General features: G+C 41.3%; 2 protein-coding genes across 2 annotated transcripts; one reads left to right on the plus strand and one right to left on the minus strand.

Annotated features, from left to right (window-relative positions):
* The first annotated feature begins 421 nt into the window (after positions 1 to 421).
* Positions 422 to 6,075, plus strand: pik3ip1 (phosphoinositide-3-kinase interacting protein 1). Its single transcript, XM_068310092.1, has 6 exons — positions 422 to 770; positions 917 to 1,045; positions 1,485 to 1,601; positions 2,687 to 2,875; positions 3,169 to 3,247; positions 4,498 to 6,075. The coding sequence occupies exons 1-6, from the start codon at positions 659 to 661 to the stop codon at positions 4,712 to 4,714; spliced, it is 843 nt and encodes a 280-aa protein (XP_068166193.1). The 5' UTR covers positions 422 to 658; the 3' UTR covers positions 4,715 to 6,075.
* Positions 6,076 to 6,595: 520 nt separating this feature from the next.
* limk2 (LIM domain kinase 2) lies at positions 6,596 to 20,531 on the minus strand. The gene is made up of 16 exons (XM_068310090.1): positions 20,281 to 20,531; positions 20,003 to 20,099; positions 16,496 to 16,631; positions 14,362 to 14,471; positions 13,856 to 14,041; positions 13,576 to 13,681; positions 12,780 to 12,994; positions 12,471 to 12,657; positions 12,284 to 12,370; positions 11,957 to 12,088; positions 11,315 to 11,371; positions 10,062 to 10,127; positions 9,343 to 9,517; positions 8,827 to 8,882; positions 8,137 to 8,294; positions 6,596 to 7,823 (listed from the first exon to the last, which is right to left on the minus strand). Exons 1-16 carry the CDS (start codon positions 20,294 to 20,296, stop codon positions 7,613 to 7,615), a joined length of 1,995 nt encoding a protein of 664 aa, XP_068166191.1. The 5' UTR covers positions 20,297 to 20,531; the 3' UTR covers positions 6,596 to 7,612.
* Between the last annotated feature and the right edge of the window lie 524 nt (positions 20,532 to 21,055).

The following is a 21,055-nucleotide window of genomic DNA, read 5'->3' on the forward strand; positions in this document are numbered from 1 at the left end:
CTGATTTAACTTTTTTCAGCAGCATTGCAGTTTAGCATCACCGACAACATTTATTTATGTATTTACTTATTTATTATAGTAATAACAGTAACGGCTCGTTCACACTTAAATTGCTGCTTTTATTTTGTGTTGTAAATTACCCTAAATTCTAGATTTTTTTTTTTTTTCAAAAAATTCATTCGAAAACATATTTTGGCTCCTCCTTCGGCAACTGTTTTTTCAGTGACGTGTCGAGCGTCATCGTTTTACCAGGCCAATCAGAAGCCGTATAGGGCGGATGACGTCATCGATGTGTAGTCAGGTTTCAAAATGCGAGTTTTTAATCCGGTTAAAAAAATACGCAATTTGGACATTATGAATTAGGAAAATCCGATTGAAGTCTGTGAGACGTTAGGACCTTGAGGTTTTTTTTTGTTTGTTTTTTTGTTTTTTTGCAAAGGGAGTCTTCCTCCTCCTCCTCCTCCTCCTCCTTCTCCTCCCACTGAAGGCTGTTTATGAAGCAGGCTGAGCTCAGCTCGGACAAAAACAAGGGCTGGGACTCCAGCTGCACACGCGCGCGTCAACCCGTGCACGCGCATCCCAAACTGGATCTCGTGCACGTGCTCTCGGAGCGTTCGCTGCTGTCCGCGTCACACCGCGGCTCTCCGTCGTCCCCGCGATGTTTACAGTGAATTCAGGCCGTCAACTCTGCACAATGTTCCTCTCTCTGCACGTTGTTTTCCTCAGCGTGGCGATTGCGGAGGGCAGTGCAGCAATTGCAGATCGAAAAGGTAACATGATCAATTATAGATGTTTTTTTAAAAATATATATTTAGTGAGTCGTTTTGCTGTTAAAATCAGTGAACTGTTGCTGGATTATCTCGAAATTTAAATATTTCTCACTGCTTAAGTCGTTCCAACCTTGGGTTATTTTCAGACTGTGTGAGATCCAGTGGTGTGGACTACCGGGGGCCACAGCAGAGCTCCTCCTCGGGTCTGACCTGTCTGAACTGGACCAACACCTCTAGAGACTATGATGTCAACGAGAATCCGGATTCACACACAGGTAAACAGCTCTTATCGATTTGTCAGCTGACACATAGATCAATGAACGTCTCATGAAGTGAGGCAGAAAGTTGTGTTTGCTCCTGTGCTGCTGAACATGTAAAAAATGCCACTGATGTTGATAGCTTCAACAGATTTCTCACAGCCCTTGTTTTTGTCCACATCAAACACCTCTTGCACCATCTTTTAACTTTTGATATTGCATAATAATAGTTTCCCAGTGATTGTTTTTTAATAACCTGCACTTCATCTCCCATGCAGTTGACTTTTAATGGTGATAAATGCCTCTTGTGCTGAAGTTGCCTGTTCTTTTCTTTGTGCTCGTCGTTGCCCTTTTCATCGTGGTGTGATGAGTTACTGTTAATCATTAGTGAATCCTGTGGTTTATTTCCGTGACGAATCGGTAACATCCATGTGCTGGTTTTATGTTCCTCCTGTAGGCGTTGGAGACCACAATCACTGCCGAAACCCCGACGCCTCTGAGAGGCCCTGGTGCTACATAGATGGTCCAGATGGGACGGTCCAGAGACAATTCTGCATGATTGATGCATGTGAAGGTAAAAAATAAAAAAAAATAAAACATTGCACCCCTTGATGCATTTTGATGGGAACTTGATGTGTGAGTTTTGTAGCAAAAATTGAATAGTTTGTTGGGTCAGCAAAAAAGTTTTTTTTTGTTTTTTAACTCACAAATCAGCCCAGAAGTATTATGTGATTGTCATAAACAGGTCATTTGGTAAAGTTTAAACCAGCAGGAAATGTCTGGGAGGCTAGTTTGCCCTTTGTTTTTTCTTGGTGACTAAAAACAAACCCTGTAGCCACACAAAGACAAAGTGGTGCAGTTTCATTTTAGGAAGTTCAGTTTCCTTAGAGCCAGGGGCCACGCCCCTCTCAAAGCTCATTGGCAGAGAGAAACACTTTTACCTTGGAGACGGCATCTAATTGGCTGTTCCACTTTATGACTTCACGCCCTTTAACTCCAGTGAAGTTCATAAACAAGTTTCTTTTGTAGGACGGAGGAGAGAGTTAAAGAGGAAGATGTTGAACCTCTCCGTCTCCTGAAGGAGAGTCAAGCAGGCAGGACTTGTTTTTGTGCGTGAAGACAGACATGTTGGAGCCCACCCTCTCACTGCTGGGAGCAGCCTCAGGGTTTCCTACGGCAGCGTGGAAACCACCACCGTCCTCCATGATCCACATGTAGTCGAGTCAAACCCAGTTTAGGGTTAGATTTATGTGTCTCCACTCAGAAATAATCAAATCATAAGGAACACAACAGAAATCACAAACTACTACCGACATAAGAAATGAAAACTTGGTTGTGGTAGATGATATTGCAGCGCTGCCACAATCAGAGTGTGTGTGTTTGTGTGTGTGTGTGTGTGTATTGTGTATTTCAGGCTGTGTATGGATCAAATAACCTGATATTCAACTCTTTTACACAAATGTACAGTAATCTGTCACACCTAATGAAAATTCCATGTTAAAATCTATGAATAAAATTACCAAGTATCCATTCTATTGCGTAGTTTTGACTCAAACAAAAAAAGTTTTAGCACTGTGAGAGAATTTTTGATGTGTTTAAGATATTTTATAATGCTTAAAGTATATTTATTTAAATTAATTCAGTGTGTTTTTCTTTTAGAACAAACCTATACTGAGTCAACAGACGCTGAATCCCTGGACCCGAGTGGAACAACTCCCTCCACAGTGAATCTTCAGCCGTCAAATTCCGTTCCTCCCCAGAGCGACGCTGCTGCCGAGCAGCCGGTGATCGGGATCAGCCAGCGAGTTCGCACTCGGCCCAAACAGAAGAAAGACCTCGGCACTCTTGGTGAGTTGCTTTTCGCTAGAACTCACACACACACACACACACACACACACACACACACACACACACACACACACACACACACACACACACACACACACACACACACACACACACACACACACACACACACACACACACACACACACACACACACACACACACACACACACACACACACACACACATGCACACACGTGTGATTGTAGTGATAGACCAAGCTGCAGTTTTAATGAACTGTATTTATAAGTAATGCAAAGGTTGTTGCATTCAATGTGCTTTTGTGTGTTTTCTAGGCTACGTCATCGGCATCCTCATGATGGCAATTATCATCGTCCTCGGCGTAGGCATCACTTTTGGGTACTTCTATAAGAGGTCAGTATTGAAATTGTTGTAAAATTACAGGTGATTTGGTCCAGTGTGACAGGAGTTTTATTACAGAGGCTCAGAAGTTACTCTTTTCCAGTGTCTTTGTAACATAATTGAAAAATAAGGAGCGTTAGACCTTCCTTGTGTCTTCCTGTTTCCACCGATGCATGTATTGTTGTTGAGAACTTTAAGATTCCCAGGAGAAATGTCAGCACACCCGGTTAACCACATGTGATAGTATGCATGTGAATGGTCTCTGGTGTTTAGAGCATCAGCTGTTGTTCCCATTTTCCAATGATGCATTTTGTTGATCCCCTTGGATAAAATCAGCCGTATCACTTTAAAAAAAAATTTTTTTTTGCCTCAACCGCAACAGGATGTGGAGATACATGGATAGAGGAGCCTGTGTAGTGGCAGTCATGAGATAATGCGTACACTCTTTCCTATTGGCTCTCAAATCTGATTAGCAGTGACTTTGTTTTCTATTTTTAATGGGTGATTATAGCGATATATAAATAGTAATATACAGTGATTATAGATGAGCAGGGTATGGTGTCGGGGTGTTAACCCTCCCCTCAGCATGCAGTGACATCATCATCAGTTACAGGGATAGTTATATGGTAGACGTGTCCACATTCTTTGCAAAATTAAGCAGTTTCTGGTAAAAGTGTTGAGAAGTTACTTGAAACTAAAACAAACCGGATTGTTACCTATAGAGTCTGTGGTATACACACGGGCAGTGCTGAGCAGAAGAGCTCTGATATGCTGTTATGAATCCTGGAGTTGATAGACAGCAGCTTCATGCTGATTCCCACAAATGTGTTGCCCTGGAAGACAAAAACTGTCACCAGGTAGTCAGATGTTTGTTCCCTTTCACCAGTCTGTCCCTGCAGACCCAGCACTTGCCAAAACAAGCTCTGTCTTGAAGGAATTACCTGGAGCCCCTTACATTAATATTTAGCTGAGGTGGTCAACAGAAATGGTTCAGACCAGAGTAACAGGGGATTGAAAAAGATGCGCCAACGCTTTACACATGAACTTATCTTCAGGTCTGATGGCATTTCCCTCTCTGATGCCTCCCTGAGGCACTTTAGTTGACAAGTGCAGTATTTTCTGCACTATGAGGCACACTGGATTATAAGGCACATCAGTTTTTGAGAACATTAAATTAGATTTATGTCACATACAGAGATCGCTTATTCCAGGTAGAAACACCTGAACAGTAAAATGAATCTTTTTTTTTTGTATTTATATAGGGGTCGGGATTTAAAGAAGCAGCACGAGCAGCGGGTGTATGAGCGTGAGATGCAGAGGATCACGCTGCCGCTGTCGGCTTTCTCCAACCCGACCTGCGAGCTGGTGGACGAGAACACCATCGTGGTCACGGCGGAGCAGGAGACGAGTCCGGTCCAGGAGGGCGTCGAGGGCGGGGAGCCTCTAATGGACCAGCAGTCTGGAACCCCTGGAGCGTGAGCAGGCTGGTGACCCTGAAACAAGATTTTTGTGGACCCAAACTCTCCACACATTTATTTCTCCTCTCTGCCTCCCTGAGTAACCTCTGTTTTAAAAGGAGTGGGGGAGCGATGCTCTCTTTAAAGACTTGAGATGAACTGTGTCTTTATATGTTGGTTTATTTTATACATCTGAGGCACAAACAGGATAATCTGACACATAATGAATGCAACTAGAAAGAAGTGCAACTAATTCGAAAGCCAAATGAATACATTCACAGGTTGCCACCTAATGTAAGACTGTGGGTTTTTGAGTCACATGCACATTGACTTGCTAGAGTTTTTATTCTTATGGGATGAAATCAATTTATTATAAAAAGATGGTGTATGTAATGGGGAAGTCTTTATAACCCTGTTTTTGATGTGTGTCCATGCGGGGGAGGTGCTGTCCACAGGGTTGTGTAGTTTCATAGCGAATATAAGAGTTTTTGCGAACTGACCCACTGGCTGTACCGAGAGGAGGATGTGGAGAAGAGTTAAGACGGACAAGAAAACATGAAACAGTCCCACTGAAGACAAGGGAAAATGCCTTGTGTGATGCTTTTACGTTTGAATTTTGTGTCTTTTTATTGTCTTTTGTGTACGACTGCCAGGGCCAGTCTGTTGGCAGGCATGAAAGAGGACTTTTCCTTTTCTTCCACAGGTTAAGAAGTGACAGGAAATATGCAACGTACTCTCAGGAAGCATGAGAGGGGAGTAGTTAGTCCTCAGGTAAAAATAGTGTCATCCTAACAAAGAGCAGATGGCGTCAGGAGAAGGCTGAAGTTTAGAAGAATCAGTGTTCTGAGCTGCTGATACCTGGAATCAGACAGTTGGGTTATGCACTTATTTTTAAAGACAGAGACAGGAATGGAGCAAAAATACGGTCCAATAGGTTTATACAGAAAACTTTTCAAAAACATAAATGCATGTCCATCGTTCCCCGCTGGATGTTCGTATTTAGGGGCCATTTCTTCGCATCTTAAAAAATAGAACCACTGATTAAAGCGATATTCAGAGAATACCTGCCTAAAAGTAGAAATCATCTTACACACACACACACACACACAATTTGTTACATGTTATGCACTGTTACTCTTCACAGTATTGTGTTTTTCTCTCCTTGTCACTCCGGATGATGTTGTTTTATGATTATCGGTGGATCCACATCACTGGTAATCTTTGGTTACTACTGCTCCATTTTGTAAATGTATTTGTGCTTCTTGAAATTATTATTTTCTTCATATAAGAATCACATTGAAATCAAGATTCAGCATTTGAATGCAGTGCTTGGAATTTGTATGAATACAGACTCACTGAGACTAAAATAAAGCGTCAATCACACGATTCAGTATTTTTTTTAACACCAACTCCCTCTGTTGGTAATTCTTGGGCACTGCATGTCAGTCATCGTAAACAATACATTTTTGTAGTAAGTGTAGATGCTTGTGAAAAAACGTCAATATTATTACTAAATATATTATACTGCTGCAGTCTGTTAATAGTTCAACACCTGTCAAGCATTTTTGCAGAGACTTTTTAAATTTCTCTATGAAAGTGATGCTTATTCAGATGCCAGCTTCTGGCAGCGCTCCAGAGGAATCACAGCCCATTTCATGTTGAGCATGTCCTCCAATTCTGTAACATTCCTGGGTTTGGCTGCTAGCGACCATCCTCCTAAAATCCCATCAGAGATTATCTTTGGGATTCAAATCAAGCATCTGTGATGTCCACTCTATTTTCTAGCACTTGTAAATGATGCTTCCTTGTGCGCTTTTAAGGAAAACTGATCCTGGATTGGACCAGAAAAGCTGATTCCTAGCTATTATTTACTGACATGCATATAGAAAAAAGTCACAAAGGCTAACTTTAGGAGAGTTTATTTAAAAACATGACAGTGATATAAATAATAGTGGTTACAATTAGTTTTCAGTACCTTGCATGATGATGGCAGACAGGTAAAAACATCCATCGTTGCACAATATCTAAAAATCTACAAATCTAGAGATGCCATTAGAAATTGTCAACCAATGAGAGTCATGCTATTTACACAACTATGTACACAGCTCATGAAAAAAATCCAGTTATGAATTGTTATGATCAACCGTTGATGTCTGACGACAAGAATTAAGGCCCTCTGCCCTGTTTCTTATATGGGTCAAAGGTGTACATCAAGATTCATGAAAAAAATGTGTTGCACAAACGTAAAAACATTTAATTAGTGTTCATTTGGCATTCTAAGAGATGCATTAAAGTTCTTAGATTATAATGTACAGCATCAAATACTTTTAAACATCTTGTCAGGAATTAGATTAGTTGTGCTTGGATGAAGAAAAAAACCCAGACCTTTGACATTTTGTGTCAAATCTAAGAGAGATGAAACTCTCTGGGCTCAGCATGTGTTCTGCTCCCACTACTACTAATATAAGTCAAACCTGCTCTCTGTGAGCCCCTCCTTTTGATAACTCGGACCAAAGCTCTCTGTTGTTTCTGCTGTCAAAAGGAATGGTCTTTTCATAACCTGTGCATTCCACAAACAGCAAACAACATCAGAACCAGAAACACAAACACAAACCTGCTGGCACTTAATAAAGAGATGCTTGGCATCTGTTAGAAGTAAACATTAGTGTAACCCTGTTTGTTGATTGGGAGCAAAGCAGATTAAAAAAGCTATCAACATGACTCTTTGAAATGTGTTTTTCCACTTGCGTTGCAGTTCATCAATGTGTAAATCAAGAGTTAACGTCCCACTCAGGAAGATTGGTCCAGCTACATCAGGTTATCCAGTTCAGGTACGGCTCGAGTTCAACGCAACTTTTCTCCTTCTTTCATCCACAGTGTGCATCAGTTCAGAGGCGTGATTGGAGGAGATGTGTGGCTCTTAGGTGCCATTGGCTGTCAGGCTGCACGAATCAGGTGACTCCACTATCGGGTCTGAAGCCTGATCTGTGTCCTGTGCTGACATGTCTTTAGGCCAGTGGAGTTGACTCAGACTCAGATGCAGTTCATCCAGTTCGGCCGGTATGGGGATCCCCAGCTCTTGGTTGAGGGACAGAGCTTCCAACCAGTCTTCCAACTTCTGGAAGGATGGACTAGAGGAAAAGGGGAGAGCACAGAGAAAGATTTAGGGTTGAAACCATTTTGAACATAGAGAGAAAACACTAGGAAGAAATCTGGTAAAGATGGCATCTGAAAGAAGTTTTCCTTCCCTCAATTGCTTCAGCAGTTTATTTGAGATGAAATAACTGGCTGCTCTCACAGTGATGAGCACCAATATTCCTAGATTTTTTTTAACATACTTAACATGTATTTACAACATGGCTGCTGAATACCTCTGCCTCTTCAGGTTACATACAAATACATATTGTGACAACTGTATGCATTACAATAACAGCAGTTTCTCACCGGTTATCTGGTGTGAGGTCACAGCAGGCAACAGTCAGTGGAAAGAAAGGTGGTGGACAGTCTTCAGGGAGGAATTTCTCCACAAACTTTCCAACATTCAGGCCAAAATCCAAATTTCTGGGGAGGCACTCGGGGTCTGCATAGACTTTTCCAATGATCTGCATCATCAGACAGAAGAGAGGGTAATGTAGAAATGCAAACATCAGGGTGAGTATATGAAGCACAAACCAAAACATATGGCTGACACAGCACTTCAAAACATAAATGACACATGACGCATAATAAGTTATCAATAATAAATAAATCATGTATGAAGTGTATTTATTTGTATATTATTAGAAAAAAGTGTTTCCTTTTTGTCCGTCCCATGCAACGGTTCCATGACAGCACGGACAAGGAGGCGGACCGGCTGTCGGCAAATAACTTGATTTAATTTATGTTGAAAGCCAAAAATTATATTGAATATGCTCGGCCAATCAGTATCTAGAGCTCATCTCAAAGCTGAGGGTTGGAATGTAGAATGACTAGTATGGTGAGCTACAGGCTATGGCTGAGCTGGACAAGAACAACGTCCCCATTAGGGCTAGTACTGTGACAAAGATTTCCGTCAGCGCTTAATTTTCCCGTCACGTGAACGCCCCAAGAGATTTAACCGTCAGGCCAAATCTCAACACTATTTTGTGCTCTTACCTCACATAGAACAATTCCAAAGGAGAAAATGTCCACCTTCTCATCGTAGCGTTTACCTGAAAAAAGAAGAAACAAGGCAGTCACGGACTGCAACATCCCATGACACCCCTGAATTCAAAATTTAACCGTGGTCTACTTGAATAGGTCAAAAATCAAAGCTAGTGCTCTGACCTACTGTCATAAATCAAAGCACTAGCTTTGATCTATCTTATCCGGTTCCTGAGTGTACAAAAGTTGAAATTTGACCTTGACCTAGTTTTCTCAAAGTCAAGGTCATCATCTCATTCTCATCCCCTTTGCTGCCTGAGTATTGTGCTTTTTGTTTCATCTTTCTATCTGCAATGCTTTCGACGATATTTGGTGGACTAACAGATGGACGGACGGACGAACGAACACTGACAATTACAATACATCTCTGCTTTGAAGCGGGATGTAAAGAATAAATAAATGCACCCACTGACACGAGGAACTAATTCTCAGCTCTAAATAAAACCTATTTTTGGGTTAGCAGCTCACCATTTAGCATCTCTGGAGCCATCCAGTAAGGGTTTCCAACGACGGTGTACCGCTTCTTTCGATCAGAACGTCTAAACAACCTCTTCTTGGTGGAAGGTTTTTCAGGCGGAGGTTTAACTTTGTCTTCGACTATGAGACGAGACAGTCCAAAGTCAGCAACGACCACAGTGTTGTCCTGTGGAGAGAAAAGCTAACTTTGACAATATGTACTTTTACAAACTAATTCCACTGATAAAAGAGTGAGATTCAAAGCTTTACAAAGTTAAAGAATCATTCATTCATTCATTTTCTGAACCGCTTTGTCACTGGAGCCTATCCCATCAGACTTACAGGCATGGGACAGGGAACCACACAAAAGACAAACAACCACTCACCCACACACTCATATCTATGGACAATTTTGGGACAGACCAATAGCCATGGAGTACATGTTTTTGGAGGTTTTCGCAGGAGAAACCGGTGAAAACTCGAGCAGACACGGGGAGAACATCCGAATTCGACACAGAACAGGGCTCGAACCTTGAACTGTTTTGCTGTGAGGTAACACTACTAGAACTTGTAATACATAAAGACATAAAATAATATTTTAGACATTGTCTACAATTCTTGTCAAGAAATAGACAATATTGTCTTTGGAAAGAAAACCTCTTCTGGGAAGCAATTCCATGTATACCAACTGTTATGATGTGCGACTACTGGCAAGGCACCAGGTTACTTACCAGCTTAACCAGGCAGTTGTGAGAATTGAGGTCTCTATGTATGATGCTCATTGAGTGTAAGTAAGCCTGAAACAGAGGAAAGTCAGGAGATTAAAAATCATACATCTGCAATTGTAAAACATTTCACAGCACTTGATCTCTGCTGCAGGCATCTATAATAATTCTCATAAGTTATTCATATCTTATCAACTTTCCCCCCAACCTAAAGTATCTTTAATTCATGGTGGGACTCCTGTGAGACAACTAGATTCTGTTTATATGAAAAAAGTTTTTTTCTGAATACTGAGGAACTGTAATAAATATCTATGCAGTGAGACAGTGTCCACATCATCTTGAGTGGATTTGTGGTTTTGCTCACTTACACTACAGTAGAGTGGCTTATTGAAATGTTAGTGGGTTTGCACTTGGAAGCTACCATTGTGGTGCAAATGGAGCCCAAGGTAACAAAAGATTCTGTTTTGAGGTGAAACAGATACTGTGTAAATGGTCTCTCAGGCCCCGTCCACACGATGCCGGGATTTTTTGAAAACGCATCGAAAACGATTCGCGTCCACACGACAGCATTATCAAAAAAAAAATCTCCGTCTACACGTAAACGCATCAGTGCGTTGATAAACACGTGTATCAGCAGAACAACTCAAGAGAACGACAGCAGAGGACCGGGACGTGAGGAAATTCACGGTGTTCCTCCTGGAGGACGACCTCCATCCGAGTTCTCCCACCAGCAGGCAGCGCATCCTGGTCTGACCCAGAACTGGCGTCGGCGTCTTTGGCGAGGAACGTGAATGAATGAATGAATGAATAAATAAATAAATACATATATTAACTTTATAACATATAAATAAAGAAACAGACAAATATTTAAGTGCAAAGCATATTTATCAACGCATCTTCGACGTGGAGCTGTTATACATCATAAATTAGCCGGTTTTAGCTCCGTTTGTACATGTAGACACGGGTCACATGCATGGCGTCACAGCGGTTTTGGTCCCAGGGACACGCCCCCCGGATAAAAAAAGTTGCGCATACACCGTCCACACGACAACGCAGACCCAGTGTTTTCAAAAAAATCCACCTTGGCCAGCGTTTTCAAAAAGTTGCGTTTTCGTTCCGGATATTTGCTTTGTCGTGTGGACGGAAGACGCAACAAAAAAGTTGCATTTTCAAAAAGTTGCGTCATCGTGTGGACGGGGCCTTCGACACATTTAGGCAGCTATCATCAGTGGTGATGTCTTTGAAAGAGGCCAACTTACCATGCCAGAAGCAATGCTCTTTGCAAAGCTCACCCTTTGTTTCCATGGAAACGGGTCCTGTTAGTCCAGAGTGAAGAAACAGAAATTAGGCAAAGAAAAAAGGCCCTTCTAGGGCTAAAATGCATAATTTAGACAAATACAAAGTCATTCTATACCAAGGTAGAAACAGTCTACAACCCCCCCCCCCATCTTTCGAATTCTCACAATCTTCAGCTGTACTATCTAATGAAAAGAAAATCTGCCAAAAATGTGGTTTTAACATTAAGAAAAAAGAATCCTTATCCAATTAAATAGAAAACAACTCCCACAGTAACTCCAAACATGTTTGGATACAGAAGACTCTACCATTCCTCCCCTTATTACTCTCTGAACTGCTCTTCAAAAACACTTTTCTATAGGAGGTAGGGATCACAACTCTTACAGACTCAACTTGTGAAAGCTTTCTAGAACTTTTCCCACTCAGCATCTTCACCACTTGACATGCCAACCAGCCTACTGTGGAGCACAGAGCCCACTTATCAGCACAGAGTTTACTGCAGGTCAGTCTCCTCCCACACTGCACACAGTTCTTGCTGTAGTTTTAGTTTTTGTGCTGTATGGTGGAGGAGACCAGAGTTAAAGGAATCAACCAGGTTAACTCACAGTGTCTCTGATGAAATCCTTGAGTGTGCCTCCCTCGATGAATTCTGTTATCAAATTAAGCCTCTTGTCCTTGTAAAGCACACCAATGAACTTTAATACGTGGGGGTGATCCAAGCTTCGCATCACTTTGACCTGAAAAAGAGACGACAGTTCTACTATTAGATTCTTCACACATAACAAGAATTTAATGGTAGGTTTTCCCATTAGCCTGATGAGGCAAAAACATGAAAATAATATGGCTCCAAAAGTTAAATGTACGACTATGGACATAATTTCAGTTTTGATTATGAGAAATAACACAATCCAGAAACAGGGAACGAGAATTACCTCCTTCAGGAAGGTTTTTTGGGTCTCCTCATCACAACGGAGCAGCTCCTTCATCACCATCACCTCTCCAGTTGCTTTATGAGTCACCTTTCAGAGGGGCAACATAGCAACAGGTTTAATTTAAAATGCAGGTAAAACCAGAGAAGTCCTGAATGGCGACAGGACAAGGTCACAGCTTGATGCTAACCTTGATCGCCTGTCCAAAGAAGCCTTTTCCCAGGATTTCTCCATGAATGAGGTCACATGGTCGGAAGATGCGATGAGAGCAGCTGCTGGAGGACCTCAAAGATTCAGAGCGCCCAATGTCTCGGGTGATAAAAGGTGTCTCTTTAGGAGAATTTGGCCCAGGAGATTTACATATGCTGTTACTGCGCCTGCAACACAGCAAAAGGGGGCAGATTAAAAATTTTAATCAAAAAGTACAGATGTCCAGTCTGCTGTTGTCCGGTCAACAATACATATATAAACAGTATTGCTCTAGGGTGTTCTTACATACCTCAAAGATCTCCTTTTCAGTGTGCCTTCATCAACCATGTCTGTTCTCTCCAGCACCGCGTCAGAAGGTGACGACATTCGCATTCTGGAGGTGGCCGGAACTCCCAGAGTGGTTCTCTGTGATCCCAGTCTGAGCTGCTCGAACCGCTGCCTGACAGGATCATACTCGATAAGCAGCTGCAGAGTGTGACTTGTGCAATGAACAAGATCATCCACCTACAAACAAACAAACAAGTCAAGGTTAAAACACTTTTAGATTCTAGTTCCTGGAAAAACATCATTTTCCCCCTGGATTTGAGGTATGAAAAAACAGGATGGAATGGTACTGTATATTATTTCAACATGAAAATCCTGATGTTACCATACACTTAGTATCAGAAACCCAATGTAATGAATAAAACTGGCTGCAATTAGACATACAGGAAGTAGCTGAACTAGTCATAAAAACTTGTTCAAATCAAGGTAGACAGCTATTGTGGAGACACGGCGCTGTGGTATGAAGGAAACAGGATCATCTAGTTGGGATTTTGAAAACAATCAAAATATTCAATTTGCTACAAAGGAATAACGCAGAGAGGGTGAGGTTGTGTCAATGAGTTCTTGGTCCTCACCCTGCTGAAGAATGAATAAATGATGGAGGAATGACAGGAACGCCACATCTATCACATCTGTTGCATAATAACAGCTTCTATAATTTGACAAATTGCACTCTGCTTCTAATAGTAACACTAATTAGCTTGGTATATCAGATCACTTATCACCCCACATGACAGGTAGGGGTGGGGGTGCACACCCACCTCCTCCTCCAGCAGTGTACCAACAGGAAGGCCATTGATCTCCAGGATTCTGTCCCCGACGTGGATGGCATTCCGCACCTCTGGGCTAATGAGCATCCCTCTGACTCTGGAACAACACGGTACAAATTTATTTATGTGTGTATCCGAACTATAGATGTGGAGGTGGTGCTATTATATAAATGTGTCCAAGTGAAAACACTGCCTACATCTGGATCCTGCTATTTACCAAATGTATCATCATTCCGACACGATGGACTACTGTATACGTGTGTTCTCTTACTCTTTGACTTGAACGCTGGCAGAGCCATTGATGTCCCTGGACACCGACACCGACAGGCCCCTCTTGCCGTTGGCTGCAGAGGGCATTGAGATGAGGGTCACTGTGTGGGGCAAGGAGTCCAGGACCGAGTCGTGTGAGCGCTTTTCCAACATGGGCGTGAGGACAACCTGTTTGTAGCATTTTCCGCTGTACTCAACAGAAAAGAGGGCGAATCGTTGGTGCGTCACAAAGAAGAAATCATGGGATAGTGACTCAAAACCTCAGGACACGGCTTTTCTTCAAATTAATCTCTCAATAATAACTTCAGATAATTAACAACATTTGATGTAAGGGTAAAAATTTCACAATGTTATACAACAAAGTAACACACGTATCAACTTGACATCAACACTAAACAATCTACCTACATGTCGAGACTGGTGTGAACCCAGTAGCTGCCTGCTGCGTCATTACCACAGTGTCACTACATGCAAACAGCTGAAGAAAGGCCCGGGTGTGTCTCTTACCAGTAGAGCTGTGAGCGTTCCACTAAGGCGTAGGTATCCCTGTCCTCAATCACCACCTTACAGCTCAGACACACGAAGCATTCGGGATGATACTTGTGTTCTCCGGCCACCTGGAACCACAAAACAAATGGACTGATCTTCCGAAGCAGAGATGACTGATATGGCTGCTCTGTTTGGTTCTGCCTGTCAAAAGGTGTGTGTGATGTTTTGCAAGTGTGTCAAACACAACATCAACATCTGCTTTACTCTCACACCATCTGGATCTCGCATATCACCTCCCTCCACAAGTCGGACCCTCATCCTGCTGACGTTATCATTGAAAGTCTAGCTTCTGATTAAGACAGATGATCAGAATATTTAAATAAAGAGTTGTCAGTGGTATTGTGTAAGGGATGGTTATTAAATGTGGATTGCGTATTAATTTAACACAACACACCAATATGGTCTTAATGAATGACACATTCTTGATACAGAATGGCTTGGGTTAACTGTTTGTTTTTGGCAAAACGAAACAGCAGGCAGATATTTTTGAAAGTGACTGGATCTTCAGTCAAATTCAGTAAGTTCCCTGTGTCTAGTTCGACACAGCAATAAACTGGTGAAACATTACACAAGATTACCATACCCACACACAGTATATTAAGGAGTACAGTAGAATATGTGAGGCGCCATGCTGACATTTAAACCAACGACACGTTTCAAACAAAATGGACATGATCATGAGAATACCGGAAAATATGCTGTTCAGTGTTGCAAAGTTAAAGAGTGTTTATGACAGTTAGATACTTCAGTTCAAATTATTACATTCTGTTTTTAATTGTTTTACGAACTATATGGTTGTACGTGATTTCTGAATTTTTGTGGCATGAAAAAACAAAAGATTAGAGTGATGTTGGCCAAATCATGATGTCATTTCAAGAGTAACTCCCCGCCTTCACGGCAAGAGCAGAAGCACCACCACCAATCTGCTAACTAACAACCTGCCAAATGCTAACAGCAAGGCTGAGCTGCGACACGTTTTGCCAGAAAGTGGAAGAATTAATAAAACAGGTGTGTAAAAACTGTAAAACCAGAAAAGAAAAAAAAAAAACAACCCAAAATGTTCAGCAACAGAATGTAGCACTGCATAACCCTCCTCTGCTGCTGGCAAGCCTGATCAATGATCCTCTTTCTGGCCCGGAGGCTGCTGTTCCAAATCAGCCAGAAACACTTGGTTTCACTGGCGAATGAAGCAGCAGGCTAGCACTAAACAGAAGAGTTTCTTTGTGTTACGCTGGGACAAAAAAAGTGACAGTTTGTGAGCTGCTGTTACCTGAGTTTCATGTCACCTTGTAAATAGTTGCGTCAAAGTTGGCTGGCATTTTGATTCCATTCCAAAACGTGCCGATTCTCTGATGCTTCATTACTATTCCTTGTTTTATTTCAAATCTGGCTTGACTAAGTGAATAATTATAACCTCAAAAGTATATGAAGATATGGTTCAAAGGTTTATTACTTTCTAGTTCGGAGGACGGAGAGTTAACCATACATTAGTCAAAACTTTGAGTAATTAATTATTGCTTTAACAGCAGATCAAAGACTGTGTAATATCCACATATCACCTCACCCATCAGGATGGGTTCCAAACCCACCTCATGATCTGTGCTCTTCTGTGTGCTCTGGCAAGTGAAGAGTGCAGAACGTCCTCACAGAGAGGGAACATTATGGGGCCTCGAGGGGGATTTCACAAGTGAGGTTGGGAACACTAACTGCTATGTTCAGTGGCAGCTGAATGAAAGTGTCACTCATCTGTAAATGTAATAATGGCCCTAACCCCACCCCCACCACCACCACCACAAGCATCTCAGTATTAATCTCTTTGGTAGGTTGAAATTGGAAGACCAAAAGCATCAACTCTCTCTGCGTGCTTTCTTGTAATTTTTAGTAGAAGGAAATTGTTAGTAGTTGTTGCAAAATTATGTTAAGGCACACTTTAAAAGTCTGGCATTCACCTATAAAACAGTGGTCAGGCCTCACACAGTCACCAACCACCAGCCTTGAACTCTTAAAGTCCAGCTTTACGGTTGATTTGGTTACAAAATCTGAGTACATAGTTTAACATCATCCCCTGCGAGGGCATCAAACGACTGCTTACCATGGCGGGTCCAGTCATGAGCAGAGAGCAGCCATGGCAGAGTTCGCCAAACTTCTCCCAGTAGTGTTTGCGACAGTACAGCTTCCCATTCTTCTCATAATACCAGTTGGTCAGGTGGTCAGAGCACACAGAACATCTGACAAGACAATAACAGTTTGTGTCACATTTGCACAGCACAATGTAGAATGATGACCTTCAACAGGAAAGACATATGTAATTTAACCTGTTTTCATTATGAGAGAATGATCAGAATTAGGATAATACTTGTGATATTTCACCCTTGAATAAAAAATACTATGACACAAATGTCTACAGAGCTGAGGCTGAAAAGGGACAGAATCCAGTAGTTTAGTTTAGTGCATATTTTCATGTACTTTGGGAAAACCCATCATTTAATATGAACAATATTGCACTGGATGCCTAAAACAAGTCTAGAATTTCTGCTTGTGTGGACATTTGTTGTTTAATGTACTTTTTAATTTGGTGCAGGCTGGCAGTAATTTTCTACTGTGTCTTAAATAACTTTACTCCCTGCACTGCAGGTAAAGTAGATGCCGGCTTAATGATTCTGGCAAAGGCTCGGCATATCTCAAAGGTTTCTGGCCTTAGTTAAGACGGAGGAAGACCACGTTTGAGGGGGTTACCCGATGAAACATCAGAGCAAGGTTTCAGTCTTCAACATCAAGCAGCATCCATGTAACGGCTTTACAAATAAGAAAGAGGAAGCAAATCAGTTTGCTCGTCTGTGGTGAAAGCAAAAGTATGCACACAAGGTTAGTGTGATATTGACTCTTGTTATTGACTAATCACCACAAGTGGTCCTTGGGTTCACAGTCAAATCTGTTGTTCTCAAATGTTCTCCCTCAATATCATAATGTCTGCTTGCAGAAAATAACAACATGGCAAAAGCCATAATACCAGATACTTTAATTAATTTTGTCTTCATTCAACCTCAAAATCCAGTGTTGATCAAGCTGTATCATGAAAACAGTGCTAGTATGACTGGTATTGAGTCTACCAGGTGACGGCAGTGTAGCCATTTCAAAAATATGTCTGCACAAAAGAAAACAGAGACATTTCATTGAAGTGTCGTAAGCCAACAGTTATGCATGACGTTCAGTATCTGTCCAGGTATGGCAGGAGAACCAAAACTTTCCACTATGTCCAACTCAGCACAAATATAAAGGCTTCTGAGACACAACCAGCAGATAAATTACCTCTATTGTCCATGAAGACCTCAGAATAATACAAGATACAATGATTGGTGTAGACTCAATTAGCTTCCTTGTGTCCTTGTGTATGTGATGGTAAAATGGAGCAGGAACCTCTGGTTTGTCTTCAATGACAATACAAAAGGTCGTGCCTACACAAACACCAAGGGCAAGCATTAGTCATTTCCTTTAAATACACATATCCTGCTGGTGGGTATCGTTTGGTTGCAGCAAAGAGAGAGTAAAAGAGAGACCTTGAGTTGTGGCCTTGAAGACCTTAAAGGGAGTGTTTCCAAGTCTTACTGGAATTCTGACTGAGTTGTTGTGTTCCAAATTTGTCAGCAGTAAACTTTTTAAGGAGTGGAGAGTGACAGTTATCTCTCCTGTGGATCACAAGTGCTCTATATTTGTAACTAGACCCCCATGACAGTACAGTCATCACATCACAGTTGCAATACTGTTTGGTTGTCTTGTTCTTATTACAATCAGACACTCAACACAGGTCATCATAGCTGCCGTCCCGTAGATGGGATGACTAAAAGTTGATTCTTCTTCTTCCTATTTTTGAAAAGTTAAAGCCATCTTGCCTTCATCATGACAACAATATTAATCATAAACGCCCAAACATTAAAGAAAATACAGGCACATTATATTAGGAACATTTCATAAACACACATTTTATCTTCAGCATCACAAGAAATTTCGTAGGTGCTGAAAAGTTTCATTTTTCTTAAATAGAACAGATCAAATGTAACCATCTTTTGTATCTTACAGAAATTTAAAATACATATATTTTGCCCTAGAATCATGATCATGTGTTTCAATACGTAATTTATATTTATTAAAAAAAACAAACACACTTTTCTGAAGGTACTGAATTGCTGTCTTGGAATGCACAGCGCAGCAGACTGGAATGCGCTGATACCTATAGGTCTGAACAGCACTACTAAGGTTTACTGGAAAACTGGAACAAGAATGACATCAGCGTTTAAGAATGTTAAACAAGGTGGAGGTACATGGTAGAGTGGCAGCATGTGGACAATAGACAATAGGAACACTGCAAGTGGTATCAAATAAACAGCGCCACGTACTCTTTGTTTTTCAATTTCCAAAGGACTCAGATATTTGGCTTTTTTTTTATAAAATGAGAGCTGAATTCATTATATTAAACATGATTGAAGGCATTGCTCTCTCTCTGTATACACACACACACACACACACAGTATAAAAACAGTATATTTCATTCACAGTAAATATACCTCAACCCAGCAGTCGAACCAGAGACCGACTACTGCATTTCTTCAGAAGTAAATACGGTGAACCGCATATTTACTCCTGAAGATCTTTTTACAATATCTTATATTGGAACTGTTAACTGGTGCAGCTGAAAGTTTTTTAAAGATTAGCAAAGGGAGAAACCAAAAACTTAAAGAGTCCAGCCCTAAGGAGGTAGGGGATCATTCATGACTCAGTTGCCTCTGAAAGTGATAAAAGCAGCTGCTTGTGTTGTTGGAATCGTAGGTTATGTCCGGACAACTTGATACACACTGGCTGAAAACTTCAAGAAAGCTATTTCAGTTGACAGAAGCCAGTCTGTGGAAATAAAACCTATTTTTGGGTACCCCTGGCAGAATGTGGCTTCTGAGAAAAAGCTGACCATGCACTCTTCTCATTAAAAACACCGTTGTGATCCTGGCATTAATTCAAATCAGGACAGTTTTAACTGGCAAAAGTTTAATCATCTCTAAATATGAGTTGTCTTATTTCTCTGGAGAACAAGTTCAAGTTAGAGGTGGGGCACTACAACCATCATAGGTTCACTGCCCTTTAAAGAAATCTCATTAAGGGGCAGTGAGCAGTGAAAGCCAATCACTGATTTCCAGAGCCGAGCCTGACAACATGAGCAAAGTCCTCAAGGCCAGCCGGAGTATTCTACTAACTAATCTGCGTTTAAAAACCAGCAGCCCCCTCATCCAGCAGTCTGACAGCTCCGACAGCAGCAGGAATTCTCCGTGGGACACTTTGTGCACAAACACAATGGTGAATTCTTACAAGCAGATGTAAGACCATGAGTAGGTGACAAGACAGAAGCTTCAGGGGTGATCCCCAAAGCCATTTGTTAAAGGGCACAAAACAGCAACAACAAACAAACAAACAAGCATAAAACAAAGCAGTTGGTATGCTGACGAACAGAAAATGACCAAACAATTGTACCCATGTCAACACCCAACCCCCCCTTTTTGTCAAAACGGAGCTCAGGCACTGCATGTATTACGAAAAATAAACTAACACTTACTGAAAGCAGGCGTTGTGCCAGGTATCGTGGAGAACTTTAATGTGGAACGAATCTTGGATTTTTCCTCCACAACCCGCGCAGTAACAACCATGTGTGTCTGCAAAAAACATGATCGATGACAGATGAATGCAGGAATAAAGCAGTTTCTGTATCTGAAACTAGCACAGGTATTTAGTTGAGGGAAGGAGAATCAGGTTTGACATATTGCTGAAGCTGCAGACAAGACGACAACCTTAACCCCTCCTCATGGTAAAAATGCAACCTGAAAAATTCCTCACCTTCTGGTTCCTCCATCTACCTTCTGAGGGTGTCGTCGATTTGCCAAACCGTTCACAAATGTTTCATGTCGAAGCATCAAGAGCCGCATCAAACTTCAATAATACTCAAGCCAGGAAACAAGCATCATAAAATATCGAAAACGACAGACAAGAAACACTCAAATCCACTTAATTCTTCAGTAAAAGACGAGCTAACGTTACACTCACTGAGTTGCTTTCTTGTCGCTGCCAGGATGAATGACGTAATCCAGACAGCAAATTCCTGTACGGAAAGCAGAAAGGTTCAATTACAGCACCTGAAAACCCGCCTCCTAATGGGGAATTAAAGACGGTGGCGCCCCCTACAGTCCAAGACACCCACACGCAACGCATACTATTCGGTCGGAACACTTCTCCGTTGCCGGTGTCGATTAACTTCATCCGGTCCTCCACGTACCTGCAAATGGGCGAAAAAAAGGCCAACAGGACATCTGTGACTGCACTCGGCTTGTGGATGATTTAATTTATTGAAAAGGATTTTTTTTATGTCGTTAAGAATAACTATAGTATATTTAAAAAAACACTGTGGTTGTTTTTTTTTTAAATTATCAGAATAGTAACCATTTTATCGTCAAGTTACAGCTATTAATTTTTGTTATTATTGCAAATATAACTTGCTTTAATTGAAGTGTAGTTTTACTGTATAACAGACAGACAGACAGACAAATTGCTTGATAGATACTTTATTAATCCCGGAGGAATTTGCAAACAATTATTATTAATAACATTATTATTA

The sequence above is a fragment of the Antennarius striatus genome, chromosome 3 (assembly GCF_040054535.1).
Source record: "Antennarius striatus isolate MH-2024 chromosome 3, ASM4005453v1, whole genome shotgun sequence".
Classification (NCBI taxonomy): Eukaryota; Metazoa; Chordata; class Actinopteri; order Lophiiformes; family Antennariidae; genus Antennarius; species Antennarius striatus.